Raw genomic sequence first — 15834 nt, forward strand, 5'->3', positions numbered from 1 at the left:
CGCGGAGAGGCAGAAGAGAATTACATCAGATACATGATTATCGTCTTAATGTAATGAGAACAAGTTCTAATATAAACGTAACCCTGGGGTTGGTTGGGGGAGGGACAGTGAGTGAGTGGTCTAAGTTGGTTAAAATAATAGCAATGTTTTGAAGAAAAACTTTGTTGGGTTTTAAATTTCCCATTTTGATTTCATAGGTTCTTTAAATATATTAGCACAAATGGTGAAGTTAGTTCTAACTTAGAAAATGATTTATTTGCAGATGCTACTTGATTTGATATTTTGTTATCTAATGTGATGACATTCAAACATTTTAACTGGGGTTTGAAGGAATAGTTCACCTAAAAATGAAAATTTGCTGAATTTGCCTCAGGCCATCCAGGATGTGGGAGTTTGTTCATCTGAAAAGAATTGGAGAAATTCAGCATTGCATCACTTGCTCACCAATGAATCCTCTGCAGTGAATAGGCGCCATCAGAATGAGAGTCCAACCAGCTGCTAAAAACATCACAATAATCCACAAGTAATCAACGCGACTCCAGTCCGTCAATTAATGTCTTGTGTGATGAAAAGCTGTATGTTTGCGTAAAACAAATCCATCACTGAGGCTTTTTAACTTTAAACTGTCGCTTCTGGCCAAAATACACGTCCATAATCCATACTAAAACGTCCTTCAGTGAAAAAGTTCATTCCCTGTTGTCCTTTCACATCAAAATCCACCAACATATTTGTTTAGAATTGTTTTTGATGTATACAATGTGTGATCTGTGCATATTTTTCTCCAAATTCAGACAAGATGACTTTTTCACTGGAGAAAGCAATATTATGGATAGAGGACTCATATTAACTCATCTACATCTTGGATGGCCTGAGGGTGAGTAAAAAATTTTTTGTGCAAATTTTCAGCAAATTGTCCAGAGTTTCCAAATAGTTCTGGAGCCACTGCACATCTCCTAAACTACAACAAAAACAGAAGGAGGAAAAACTGTAGAAGCAACATCAGGTTCTTCTGGCTCTATTTTACCTCCTGTACTGTATATTTGTCCAGACAGTTTGTGTTTTTTTTAATGCTTGTAACCCATTGCTTACACACTCAGCAAGAGATTTCAGCTGGGCAGCACTGCTGTTGAAAAAAAGTCTGTCTGCTTAGCTAATGAAAATCATGGCCGTGAAATAGACTGACCAATGCGTTGAGGTAATGAAGCGATCATCATCATCTTCACAGGCTCTAAATTCATTCGGATGGGATGCTGACTAAACAGCCGTTTAGATATTATTACTGAGAAATTAATCTATATCCTTCCATAATGGGAATAAGATTTGCTGTGTCCTTAGAAATGACAGTATCAGGTCTGGCCATAATAAAACTGCATTAGTAATTTAAAAAAACAAACAAAAAACAATTGTAATAATTAAACATACTGGAAAGGAGCAGGTACTTATTAAAATTGTTTTCTATAAAATATATATAACTAGTATATAATTACTAAATATATTTAAAAAACTAAAAATTATATATTTGTACATAAATGTGTAATAAAACTTTTTAAATGACTTCTTAATGATATGTGTAATCTGTATTGTTTAAATGCCACTTCAAGTGAATGAAAGATAAAATTCACATGTTAAATGTAGATCTAGCGAGTATATGTGTATCTGCCTGAGGATTTGATCAAAACTGCTGTGGAAAGTGTGATTCAGGCACCAAGCCTTTCACAGCTGCCAGATATTTTTGTCTCAGTCTGCTGATGTCACGGCCTCCCTCTGTTCTGCTAAATGAGCCTTTCTCTCTGAAAACATTTCCACTCAGGACTGGACAGCTCTGCCTGTACTGATGAAGTCATTCTGTCTACATGAGCAGAAACGATGTGTTTCATCCTGCGTCAACTGTATGCAGTGAAGATGCCTATAAAACCTGAGAGGGCTCTTTTAGCATTGCCATACATCTCAATAGCAGCTGATGTTTCTGAAACAGCATTATCCTAATGGCTGCAGATACAGCAGGAATGAGACCATGTGATTTCAAATAAGAAAAACAAATCCTTCCAAGGTTTCTTCAATATCACATACAACCTAAATGTGGTCTTCTCCACCCACTCACAGCCATCTCACAATTCCTGTGACCTTCACATATCCATGTGAATGATGATGACTGAGGCCTAGTGTACAGTATTATAGACCATAAAGCTGAACACCTTCCACATTTGAACACCACAATGTGAAACTTGACCCACGCAATCCATGCAGCCTTATTCTGTGTATTTCAGATTATGAAATCACTCGTGTCAACAAAAACAAGCCACACATTTGAGATTAAACATACTTGAACTCTCCTTCTATACTTACATGACATTATACATCATGTTTTGAGCCGGTGTGCTTTTGTAGAATGGCTGCTGAGATCGTATCAGCATGAGACCATATAAAAGAGTTTTATGCTTTTACACAAAGGATTTCACCTCAGGAGGAAATGGGTACAGTCTGACCCCCAGGTTTAAATCGTGATTTAAAAAAACGTTTTCTTTCTTATTTGAGAACTCGCACACCGGTGACCACTTCTAAGACCAAGTAAATTATTCATCAGGCAAGAACAAACATTACTTTGTTTGCATGTCGGGGTGGTAATATTAATATTCATGAGGCCAGGGCCGAAGCTCAGACTGCTAATAAGTCATTTTAACAGAAAATGGGTACTTAACATGACATTTCAAGCAGTGACAGCAGTGTCCTGTCGTTATACTACATCTCCAACCATTTGAAATGCAATTTTAGTGCATTTTATGTCCATGTACAGAATTAACTGGTAGAAAACATGTAATATTTATACTACACCATTCAAAAATATGGAGTCATTCACTTTTTTTTTTTTTTAAGAAATGAATACTTTTATTCAGCAAAGGTGCATTAAATTGTTCAAAAGTGACAGTAAAGACATTTATAATGTTTAAAAGATTTCCATTTCAAATAAACACTGTTCTTTTGTACTTTCTAGTCACTAAAGAATACTGAAAAAAAAAATCACACAAAAATATGAAGTACCCACTGTTTTCAATATTGATAATAATAAGAAATGTTTCTTCAACTTATTATAAACTTATTAGGATGATTTTTGAAGGATCATGTGACACTGAAGACTGGAGAAATGACTGCTGATGAAATACATTTTAAAATATATAATTAGTATAAAATATAATAATTATAATATATGATAATTAGAAAAAAACGAGTTTCTCAGCATCTTCTGTGACAGTTGTGTGGAAGGTGTTGAAGTGTTGCACAAAGCTGCACAACAAAACAATCTGCAAATATCACAAAGGTAACAAAGAATCCCAGAGCTCTGATTGTATCTCTGTCTGCGGTTTGATGCAGCATTATTCATTTTCTGTTGTCATCCTGGTTGTACAGAGACTGATGCACAAATGTGCAGAGCGCTCAGATATCTGATCAACCCCAAACACAACACAATAAACCTTTTTAATCAGTCACTACCCTACCCTCCAAAGTGCAATAGTGGAGTTTGGAAATTAAAATGACATTCATTTTCTCATTGACTGTTAGCGATAACACTTTAAAGGTGTTACACAATGTTACATAATTCTGAATAATTCTGAATTGCGGCACATGTTATTGATTAAATTCCTGTTCAGTCAAATTATACATGTTAAGATTAAATATTTTGTAATAAATGTCAAATTAATGGTATTAAGGTTAATGATTAAAGGGGTCATATGACGCTGCTAAAAATAACATTATTTTGTGTTTTTGGTGTAATGCGATGTGTTTATGCGGTTTAAAGTTAAAAAAACATTATTTTCCACATACTGTACATTATTGTTTCTCCTCTATGCCCCGGCTTTCTGAAATGAGTCGATTTTTACAAAGCTCATCGTTCTGAAAAGCGAGGTGTGCTCTGATTGGCCAGCTATCCAGTGCATTGTGATTGGCCGAATGCCTTAAGCGAGTGACGGAAATGCTATGCCCCTTACATACTGTGATGCCGTGTCCCGGCCGGAGCGATGAGACAAAAACATTAAAACCCATTATAAACGAGGCATTTGTTGCGCTGCGTTGCATCGCGCCGCATAAACATAAAACCATGTCTGCATTTGTGATCGGAGTAACGACAAAAAACAAGCGCTACTCTACACTTCTCAAAACTGCATTTGAATCATCAGTGGCAAATTCTTTAAATATGAAAACGTACTTACAGGCTGTGAGTCAGAAGCGCCAGACTGTCCTTGCAAAGTTGGAACTGCCCCACTTTATAGAAACAGCCTTTGTGCACAGACGGCATTGTAGGCTACTCTCTCAGGTTCAAGAAACAGTCCTCTGTAAAATGCGCTGGACACATCTGAATATTTGGGTTGAACTGTTCTGGAACAGTGTTGTAAATACAACTTAACCACTGATTTCTAGTTGTGTCCTCTTTTGGAAGACCAAACAAAGTAGTTTTGCTTTCACAACGAAACACACAGCGTCTCCACGATATGGCGGCGGCGGTGGCGGCAGCAATACTACAGCGAGAATCAAAGCTACGCCTTCTTTCTTTGCGTGAACATTTGGCCGGTGTTATGCAAATCTTCCCACACAGTGATGTAGACATGTGGGGCATGTTTAAACGAGGCGTTTTAGGAGGGCGTGGACGAGTCTTAACTTTTAAATAGAATATCTCTTTGGGTTTGAGACTTTAGTCTTTGCAACTTTAGGGATCTTATCTATGCACAAACAGCTTGTAACACTCCAAAGAGATAGGAAAACTTGAAATTGCATCATATGACCCCTTTAATAATCAATAGTTACATAATACTGATTCAACTGAATCTTTTTTAACAAATGTTGAAAATTTGAATCAAGACCACTTGAAAAAATTGGGAGGTCACTGTTGCACTCTATATTACCTACAACCGAGGAGGTCTATAAAACCTGAAGCCAGAACGCTAATGGCAGTCGCTCAGCTGCCAAATGACCCCCGGAAGTAGAATATATGACCTTCCCCCAAACAAGTACCAGGCCTTATAAAGGTCAGAGGTTATTCTGACTGTTTGGCATGCATTAGTGAAATGAGTCACTGGGGTCCCTAACTGATTTATTCCAGTGATTTATGGCACAGCACTGATAATTCACTTACCAAATGAGAATTATGCTCTATTAAACTGCCACTGACCTTTACACCATCAGAAATCTCACACCCACTCTATTGCACTGCAGGATCGCTGGGCTGGAGGAAATTCTGTTGAAAAGGAGCTGTGAAATGTTTAATTTAAGCTCTGAGAAAATGCAGGTCTTATTATTTAAGAATATGTCTATAAGAACCATCTTAACAGCTTTTTTATTAGCTGTACTTTATGGGAAACTGTTGGCAGCATGGCTGGACTAGATCTGGCTGAAACATTTAGTCAGCAGTTTGAATAGGTAGTAGAGAGTCAAGATTTATTGTCTGCACTGCAAGAGACTCAAAGACCACTTCAATGTTTCCCAGTTCCTGTCAGATCTGGAGCTGTGGCATAATGTTGTTTACACACAGTTAGTGACTGGATTTACTTTTGGATATTACACATCAAATCGCCACACAGCTACAATCTCAAGGGCTCTGTTCCAAAACATTGTGAGAAGCTGCTGCTTACATAGTCATTCTAACTGAAAGGCAACCTGATAATGGACCTTTTGAAATAAATAAATATATGAACAAATACATATAAAGATTTTCAAAAACTGGGTACAATGAGGTGACATTATTCTACTCACCCCTTTAACCACTGAACATTAAAACGAAACTTAAAAGTGTGTTTTTCAAATATTTCAAAGTGATTTCTGTCCTTCTGACAGATAACAAATATTGTATTTACCTGCTTTAGAAACATTCTAGTAAACATTGCTAATAGGGATTAGATATGAAAAGGGGAGACAATTACATTTTAAAGCATCTGTGTGAAAACAAACAAGAGATTCTTAGTGCATTTCAGTGAATTATTCACAGGACATATTGTAAATTAAATCAGGAGGGCAGACCTCAGTATATGTTGTCTTTTTTCACATTGTTACATTGGAATACAAAGGAAAAAGTATGTAAGGAGGAAAAGAATGCAGCTCTGAAAAGAGCTCTTGCCACAAAAATTCTTGTTATACCATGTCACATTACAATACCAAGTGTGTTCTCCTAATTTTTGAATAAAACGACAGCTCATTCAGTCATACTGATGGATAATGATTATTTGTATCGCAACTTTATTGTTTGTTTCAGCCTTTTTAAGTGGCACTTCTCCAAACAGGAAATGCCTCCCATAATCTAAAATGCAATAGGCTTGTTAGGAAAAAGATGGATACAACACTCGTTTTCTCTATGACTGTCCAGAGCATGTGAATTTGAGGCACGTGATTGGTTGTCTGTTGCTAAGCATCTAGCAGTAACATTCTAACACCATCATTTCACACTGTAGAACATTCGGCACTGCGATGCAGGGGTTAACACCACAAAAGCAGTTCTAACCCTGCTCTGAGCAGGGTTTCATAACTCCGGGTAAAAAGCGGTGCTAACACCGCTAAATTACAAGCGTGAAACATTTCTCTACTTGTGGTTTAAAGAGGTTTAGAATGACAATAACACAGTGTGAGTGAATTCAAGTGATTAAAGTTTGCATCATGTGCAGAATTTCTATAGACTGCTGCTGAATCCTGAGCCTGGTAATCTATGGATGGATCATTTGTCTATATATATACCCTACAGAATTCATCCCATCTGCCCTGCTAATGAACTTTGGAATTAAATGGCTAATTAATTTGTGCTTTTAAGCAGTTTAAAGTTCTGAAACATACGCCTTTGGAGGGATCTCTATAATGATCTCAACACTGTAGAGAGCACTAAATCATGAATAATAAAAATGCTGTATTTTTAGTTAAGAATACTTCTTTCACATATTGCAAATCTTTTATGTCTCCCAACCCTGCAGTTATAAACAAAGCAAGCTGTTAAAAAGCGATTAGCTGTTTTGTATCATGATTCCTGATGTTCCCGCATCCCTCTCAACGGGTACATCAGTCTGCAGACAACACACATTCCCAGCTCCAAATGGGAACTGCACGGTGAGAAGATCAGAGCGTATATTTATTAGGGGAATAATAAAGTCAATTTATATTGACTTTGTCTGACAATGGACACATTAAAAGACCATTAGCTGAAGCAGAAGAAATCCATCCTCAACCCAGAGAGGGCTATGTTAATTAGCTTCGGGATTGCCGCGATTAGTGGAAAGCAAAAGACAGGTGTTAAATCACAGGATTCTAGTATAAAGTTTAAACTCATTGAGACTTGGGACTTTTATATGTGATATTAAAAGACCTCTGAAACAACCCATCATCTGTCAGAACAACACAATACACAATTTTTAAAAACTTTATGGTTTTAGTTATCATATGCCTTTAATTCCTATCCTTTAATCTGATTGGCCAAGAAGCATTCCATTAGTCTATTTAGTAGATTGGTATCTCTTTGATGTGATTCACTTGTCAAATTAAGAAAACAAAGGTCTGACTATCATTTGTCACATTATGATTTAAAACATGCATTATTATAAAATTACTAAAAAGTATTGGAAGAATATCAGAACCAACAAAGCCAAACCGTCGGTCAGCATTGAACTTGAACCAAAACAAAGCATGAATGACTACAGGTCATAAAAAAAAACAAACCTTCATGCACTACACATTAATGTCATGTAGGCTTACACTGAAAACAGCACTCTTCTAAAACAGTGCACATCCATCACTTCCTCTGACAGATCAAATCAAAGCACCATAAGCCTCTAGAAACTCACGGGACAATGCAAGGGAGGGTTTAAACCGCAGTGTCCTGCTGGTTTAACTTTTCCACTGAAGAGCAAATGATATCAGTGAACATGGCTCAGAACAGAGTAGACAGATACTGTAGATGAGCCCAAACACAAAGCAGTGGGAAATCCCAGCATGGCTCTCCTGTGCGTTCCCATAAAGCAGTGTATATAAGGGCCCCCTGGAGACTCCAGGGATTAAATGCTATTCTTGTGTTTGCACACTGTGTTCCTTCTAGTCTGCTAGACCAGTGTTTCTCAACCAGGGGTCCGTGGACCCCTAGTGGTCCTTGACGTAAGGCCAGGGAGTCCATATAAAGTATGAATTTTTGTATAAATTTTGTATATATTGACATGACATGTTCCCATGAAAGAAAAATCCAATATAGCTGATGATATGGCCAAATACTGGACAAGTCAACTAACTTGAATTATACTTGACTGCATTTGGTCCTCACAAAGACACAAAGGATACATAGATTCAATTTTGTTCTGGGGGTCCTTGAGGATGGTTCTGAATTGGACTGGGGTCCGGTACGCCAAAAGGTTGAGATTCACTGTGCTAGACAGATGTTTTTTTAAACCTTGAAAAATAAGATAGGTCTCTCAATACCAAATAGTAACCCAGCAAATTTACACTGTTGTTATTAGGGTAACTGAGGACAACAACAAGTTTATGCACCAATTGTGAATCCGCCTTTTCTGCACATGGAAGTAACACGTCCACACAACTGAATAAGACCTATTGTTATATTTTCGGATCTGACTGTTTAAGTATGTCAAGATTCTAAACTTCCCTATTCAGAGACAACAATGTTTCAGGCAGTTAGTGATAAAAGGAGTTATCATACTCGTATTCTTTTTCATTAGCTTGCATAGGAAATCTAAAATACCTGGAGAACAATTGCTTGGAAAGTACTGAAGTACACAACATGGATGCTGGCATCTTGAGAATCAGTTTTGGTGACCAATCACCTGAGCTGTAATTGCCATGTGACTGATCACTCATATTAGTACTCCCTGCAGCAGACAAGAAAAACCCCTCCAAATTAAAAGCCCTCCAAAAATGTGGTCATTGGTAACATTGGTAATATAATATCATATTGCATTTATACCTTTATCTCAGGTCAGATCAGATGGCACACCTACAAACTGCCCATTTAAACTGTCCGTTTAGTAACAGTTTGTTGATAAGAGCTGGCTGAATCTCCTGGCTGTATGCAACTTCCGGGTATAAGGGCTGAAACTACCCCACTGACACTCTTTAGTCACATGTGTCAGAAATCAAGTTCACAGCCATAAAAATGGATCAGCATCTTTTATTTACAATAAAACTAATGCAAAACTCTTTCTTATATATTGCTTTCATATATCATTTTGATTTTACTGCATAAACCACTGAACAGACAGTCTCTTGTTTGCATGTATTTTCATAATAAAAGTCTTATTTAATGCATAGGAAAACATGGGAGGACACACACATACACACACTACACATGCACACACCACACTTACCCACAGACACATCAGAAATTATTAGACTCCCATCAATAATTAATTTTTGGCAGAAATTATATAGTACTAAATTATTATCTTAAATTAAGGGGTAAAAATTTCATTTTAAGGCCCAAACATGAAGCACCCCCAAGAAAATAAAATGAATCATAAAGAGGTTTAGAATTAAAATGCTGCCATTCAGTAAACCAGTGCTAAATTAACTTCCTCTGGTTAACAGAAGTTCACCAGCTCATAAAGAAACAAAAGGAGAGAAAGATAAATACCCTATTTCCTTAACTGCAAACTACAGTAAAGCTGTGCTACACAGTTCACTCAAGCAAATTCAAGGCAAATATGTCATGAAGCAGACACTCTAACCAAACAAAATAAACATTAGATAAAGACTCTCATTTCTTTTTCACAATATATTACTTCATTTTCTTGGAGGGGTTGTTCATGGAGACACGTGAGATCTAAATAAATACAAGTGCCACGCAGCTGCAGAAAAATACTCTAAAACACACTGTATATGTAGACCAGCGGTGATGAACTTTAGTCCCATTGTAGGCTATGGAGAAACCAAAGTGAATCAGTATTAGGGTAGATGAGAGGTAAACAGAGGCACTTTTCAGTGCATGTGAGCAGCAGATCAGATCTATGCAGCGCTTTCCGAAGGTTGGCCATCACCTTAACTGTCTTTAAGTATAGTACTCTCAGTTTGTGTAGTGTCTTCCTCTGGTGCAGTGTTGTCTTCATCATGTTGCATTGAGTGTAGTCTGTAGAGAGGGGGGCTGGAGGAAGAAAAAGACAAAAGATTTTTTTAGAAACAGGAAGAGAAGGTTATTGCCACACCTTTAGACCTGTTCCTTGTGAAAGGACAGACGGGCACAGTGCCATGCAAAGATCGATAGCAGAACAAAAGTCATGAGTAAATGTCCCTGACTGGTCACAAATGCACATCTACAGCAGTTCCAAAATATCCACTATGTTTGCAATAAGGTCTTGCTCAATTATAAACTCTACCAGAATATCTAAAGCTTTATGTACATTAATTGTGGCTTACTGTGTTTCCTAGAATATCTTTTGTTGGTCTTGGAACAAGAATTCTGTCAAATCAACAAAAAGACCTAAGCCTATCCCTTATCCTTTCCTATTACTGTAAGTACCCAACATATCCTTAACCATTACCCATAAAATCAAATGGTTGATAATAATAGGTTCATAAAGTTTTTCAAGCTTCAAAATCTAAGTCTAACCTACCAGAAAGATCTGATTGATAGTATATTGTTCCAGAACCAACAAGGAACATGTCCTACTTGGCAAAATCAAGATAAGCATTTGTGTGTTAGTATAGTACTTTGTGGCCACACTTTGAATATATCTGTGTCTAAACCCAAAACCATGTTCAGGCAACAGTGTCATGGCATGCTGTTCAATCCAATGATACAAAGAAGGTCATTAATGTTGTACACTGTTTAGAGTTTAACACACAGCAGAACACATCATGCGTTTAAAGAGAATCTTCTTGAAAACATCAATCCTCAGTCTGGCCCATCCAGGGTCACCTGTTAATGATCCTTAATCACTGTCAGGCTTGTAGAGATACTTCATAACCAGACTGTCCACCTTTTTCTTCTGTTTCTTTATTTATTTTTTGCTGGGGGGTTGTTCTTCATCAGGACTTTCCGGACCCCCATCTGAGACTTTCTGTCCTGGGGTTTTCTTCACGCTGTTTGAGCTGCGGTATGAAACTGTTGATGCAGAGCTTGAAGATGATGATTCAGAGTCAGATTCTGACTTGGACGATCCAGATTCTTTCTTTCTTGACCTTCTGGATCCTCTCTTTTCTTTCTGTCTGGAATGCCGCCGAGTATGACCCTCATTGGAGGAGCTGTCAGACTCAGAGCGCCTGCTCTTCTTCTTGTTCTTCCTCTTGCTGCTCTTGGAGCTGAAGGAACTCAGCGAGCTTCCGGAACGTCCAGAATCTACAGCAGAACCTAAAGCCGAGCGTCTTAGACTGGACCCGCTGAGGCTCAGACCTTCATCGTCCTTGTCTTGCAACAAACCTTTGATGCTCTTCCTGTCGTCTTCCTCTCCTGCACCACCACCTCCCTCCTCTTCTTCATCATCTGAGTCTTCTAAGCTGCGCCGTTTGAATTTAATTGGCTTGAAGCTCAGGACTTCATTGATAGCTTTTTCTAACTCAGGGTCCAAGTAGTTGCGGTGGCTCACGGGTTTAACATCAGAAGCGTCTAGTGGGTTCTCTGAGGAGCGTAGCTGGGCTGGAGTGGACAGAGTACGGCCCACCGAGCGTGGACTATATGCGGCCACACTTACAGAGTCAACATCATTATCGTCATCAACATCATCATTATTCAAACGAACTCCAAACTCGCTAAGTCGGGTGCTGCGGGCCAAGGAGATTTGTGAGCTGACACTGGTGCTTCCAGGACTGCGGCTTCTAGATCGTTGGCTCATACTAGTACTTGTCGGCCCGTAATCACTGCGGCTGTCATCCATCCAAGAAGTACTACGTCGCAAGCTGAACCTGCTCACACCAGACAGAGCGTCATCATCTTGGCCAATCCCACGGCGTGTGGAAGCCCGGCTCGGGGCAACCGAGGACACCATGGACTCCTTGTCAAATTCTGGACTGCTTTTGGTCCAGCGACGGTCTAGGCCTTTCCTGGCCCTACTGGTAGCCTCAGAGTATGCCTGGGATATCACTGAACCCCGGTCATCCAGATCATCACCAGTCTGAGGCCTGTCTGCGGATTTGCCTTTAGCTTTGCGCAACGACAATCGGTCAGGCATGTCTGGCTGCTCCCGAAGGGCACTGAAGAGGGAGCTGTCATCCCCTGCACCTCCATTCCAGTCCTTCTGATGGGAGCGTTTCCTGTAGCTGAGCGAGCTTATCACAGACACTGGACGGCTCTCGTCCGAATCTTTTTTTACTTCCTCCTTCCCCTCTTTTCCCTCTTTCCCTTCTTTTATATCTTTCACATCTGCATTAGCAGCATTGGCGTGTCTGAGACAGACAGAAAACACATTAAAAGCGGCAGAATTTCAGATGATCAATGAATGAAACAGGATGATACCCGTGACAGAGATAAACATGAATTCAAAGAGCGAAACAGATTTGAGAGGTAATTTAGGAGCATATTTTATACCAACCCCAGAAATAAACTTAAAAGGATTAAACTCCTAATGGCAGTTATGTAACCACACCATACTAATACTACTGAGGAACAGAACAGTAACAGCAGCTCCTGGTGAGACAGTCATGAATCCAACACCATCAAATGCTGTCTTGAGCTTATTAGCAATTCTCACAGATGGAGAGGACATATGTAAGTCTTGGCTGGTACTCTGATAAAACACATCAGTAGCGCCCCCAATGTTCTTATCCTGTAGCTACAAAAGCTGCCTATACTCTTTGAACAACTGTTCAATCAGCTTTCCACAGAAAACTCATGGAGGATTAAATGAAACACTGTAAATTAAATATGATGTTAAAGACGTATTTTGTATAACTTGAAAGGGGTTCACTAGCTTATAGATTAGAACACTAAAATTCACAAAACTATTTTATTTTTTTTTGTCTTTAAAGCTTTCAAATTATCATCTTATCAAAATATTAATTTATACTTCCAGAAAAAAACATTCATTAAACATAAACAAACTCATCATTTAGTCACTAGTTTCCCACCAACATTAAGTGTGGTTTGATTTCTCCAGCTCTGGGGATCGTCAAATGATCTCAATTCTTGAAATGAAACACTAATATGCAACTAAAAGGATTCCATACTGACCTGGTGGTCTTCTGGGTGCCCACATCAGAGAGTGTCTTGGTGGATCCTTTGCTCTTGGAGAGCAATGACTTCACCCCATCCACGCGGTCCTCCACTTCAGAGTCCATATCTGATTCATCTCCACTGCCAACAAGAGAAGCTCAATCAAATGTAGCAGCTGACATTAAGGTCATTTTGGCTGGTCAGGGCAAGAGGGTCACGATACTTCAGTTAGTTGTTAGTACCACAACAACATGTGGTTTCAATAAAATAAATTGGGGAAAAGAGGATTTCAATCTGTTCCACAACAACTGCCTCTATTTTAGAAGATAGAAGATTTTCTATTTTTAGAAGATTTAGAAGAGAGAGAAACCGCTCACATCGAACACTGAAGTCAGATCTTTTGCTGCATTTTATCTGTGGAGATCTGAGAATGCAGTGGTACATGTCAGATCATTCCCATGAGCCTTTGCAGTTACTATTATAGTTTGATTTTAGGAATATACACAAAAGCTTATACAAGCATAAATCTGTCTACAAAAATTGCGAAAACACACAATCAGGGACGCCATACAGTGGCTACAGATGTTTCTGGAGAATTTGAACGTTCTGTCACACAATTTAAAGCTTAAGCACACACACAGCTCACATTCAAACACTAATCGACTGTGACAATCTGCTTCTATTGGTTGCATATCGCAGTTCCACCCTATTACAGCAAATCAACCCGAATGCAATTGATTCCCCCCTTCCCAAATCCGAGCTGTTAGACTTGCACAACAACACACATGAACACATCACAACGTGCTAAGTAGTTAAGATAAGTAGCAAGTTAAGTAGCAAGTTGTTCTAGAAATTCACAGAACACCTGGGGAACTTTATGCAGAATCAAACTTCACTCTGGAAGTGGAAACTTAATATATAAATATGGATTTTCAAACAAACACACAATGAAAACAGGTCTCGAGTGGGATTAATTTTAACAATGTTTTTTTTATATTTTCATATTTTCCTGGGTGTATAAATGGCTCTGATGAAAAGATGGCTGGTGGAATGGGTAAAAACAGATGAGCAACACAATGATATTGTTAAACGTACAGCACATGCTCATGAAGACAGGAAAATGCTGCTGTATTAAATAAGTTATTGGACTAATAATTCTTCCCATTTCAGCTGAAAATAATACTTGCCATGTGAGACTTCACATGGTTTGTTGGACTGCAGATTAATACAACAGCATTTTCACATGTTCTTACAATGAATAGCATTACAAACTCAAACCAACAAACAGCTGAGAAACAAACACCATTTAGTATCCTCACGTTTTGTTCTTTCTTTTCTGATACTTTGTCACCATGTCTTGTAAACTGCCAAAAATAAAATGAAAATAGACGAAAATAAAGGGAAAAAGGGAAAATGAGTAAGCAGTTGATCATATAAAAAAAAATTGGAGACAAGAAACAAAAGTAGAAGAAGAAAAGCAAAAGAACTAAAAAAAAAGGGTCTATGTAAACAATAGTAACATGCAGTGGTCATCCTGATCAACTTCAGAGAATTGTTGCCATGGGAACAGTGGCACTGACAGGAGACTAATCCTCATACCTGTTGATGAGGTCATCATCATCATCCGTCTCCATTTCATCTTCCATAGCAGCCTGCAGGTCCCCAATCCGCTTAAACGCCAACTTCAAATCTGCTTGTAAGCTCTGATTGGCTGCTTCCAGACTTTCAATATCCATTTCCTGTTAAAGTCCAACCAGAGTTATAAAAAAAATGACCACAGTTTTACCACCGTAATCATAGTGTGTTTTATGCAGTACCATTACATTTACCTAACCATGGTAATGAGGAGCCATCTATGGTTTTACCAGTGGCCTTACTACAAATACCACAGTTAAACTATGGTTACTATACAAGAACTATGTCACTTTTCATAAAAGATCCTATGCTGCAGTTTCCCTTCATTATACTGTAGTTGCTATAGAGATGACAAGAGAAACTCCATCCAGCAGGAGGCGCTCTGGAACTCACCAGCTCATGTTTTTTGCGACTGGCTTCTGCCTCTTTCTTAGACAGTTCAGTCATCTCCTCCTTAATGTCCCGGGTCTGCCGTTGCATGCGCTTGTTCTGATCCTTCTCCCGGTTTTCGCTGGCAATACGCTGGTCTCGTTCCTCAGTCATCTTCTCCAGGTTTTCCTTCAGCCGTGTTACAAGAGACTGGAGGATGAACGTGAACAGACGGAAAAGCCAGAGATTTAGAGCTCATAAAAAAAGAGACACACTGTAGCAATTCACTGTAGATGAATTGTAGCCACTGTTGGAGTTGTTTATCTGCATGTGCCATGGACGTCGTTTTAGCACCCAGTTCACTAAAAGAATTATGCATGGAATAAAATAAAAATTACTTATATAACATGAAATCAAACGAAAGCTAAAATGAAATTTAGGACTAAAATACAAAATGAAATAAAAATAAAATTACTGAATTTTTCGGAACGATTTGCCCCGCAGTATGAGCCGTCACATGACTCACCTCCAGACGTTTGGTCTGGGTCCTCTCATATTCTAGTTTGGTCTCTAGTTCACGGATTTTGGCTTCCTGACGGCTGACCAGCGATTTCTCCACCATAGATTGTTCCTGAAATTCAAGCTGTGACTGCAGGGAGTGAAGCTGCCAAAAATAAAAACACACAGGTCACTCTGAGGTCATGTTTAAGACTGAC

The 15834-nt window shown here is 38.7% G+C and overlaps 1 protein-coding gene across 1 annotated transcript in view; it reads right to left on the reverse strand.

The window, feature by feature from the left end:
- Window positions 1-10040: 10040 nt before the first annotated feature.
- LOC107697452 (unconventional myosin-XVIIIa-like) overlaps window positions 10041-15834 on the reverse strand; it is a 48302-nt gene continuing 42508 nt past the window's right edge. The window contains exons 38-44 of the mRNA XM_016498244.1: window positions 15645-15782; window positions 15143-15328; window positions 14714-14853; window positions 14434-14478; window positions 13133-13255; window positions 10886-12348; window positions 10041-10111 (exon numbers count right to left, since the gene is read on the reverse strand). Coding sequence (XP_016353730.1) covers window positions 10968-12348; window positions 13133-13255; window positions 14434-14478; window positions 14714-14853; window positions 15143-15328; window positions 15645-15782 — 2013 coding nt within the window. The 3' untranslated portion in view covers window positions 10041-10111; window positions 10886-10967. The remainder of the gene's footprint in view (window positions 10112-10885; window positions 12349-13132; window positions 13256-14433; window positions 14479-14713; window positions 14854-15142; window positions 15329-15644; window positions 15783-15834) is intronic.

Source organism: Sinocyclocheilus anshuiensis, unplaced genomic scaffold (genome assembly GCF_001515605.1).
Source record: "Sinocyclocheilus anshuiensis isolate Anshui unplaced genomic scaffold, SAMN03320099.WGS_v1.1 scaffold939, whole genome shotgun sequence".
NCBI classification, from domain to species: domain Eukaryota; kingdom Metazoa; phylum Chordata; class Actinopteri; order Cypriniformes; family Cyprinidae; genus Sinocyclocheilus; species Sinocyclocheilus anshuiensis.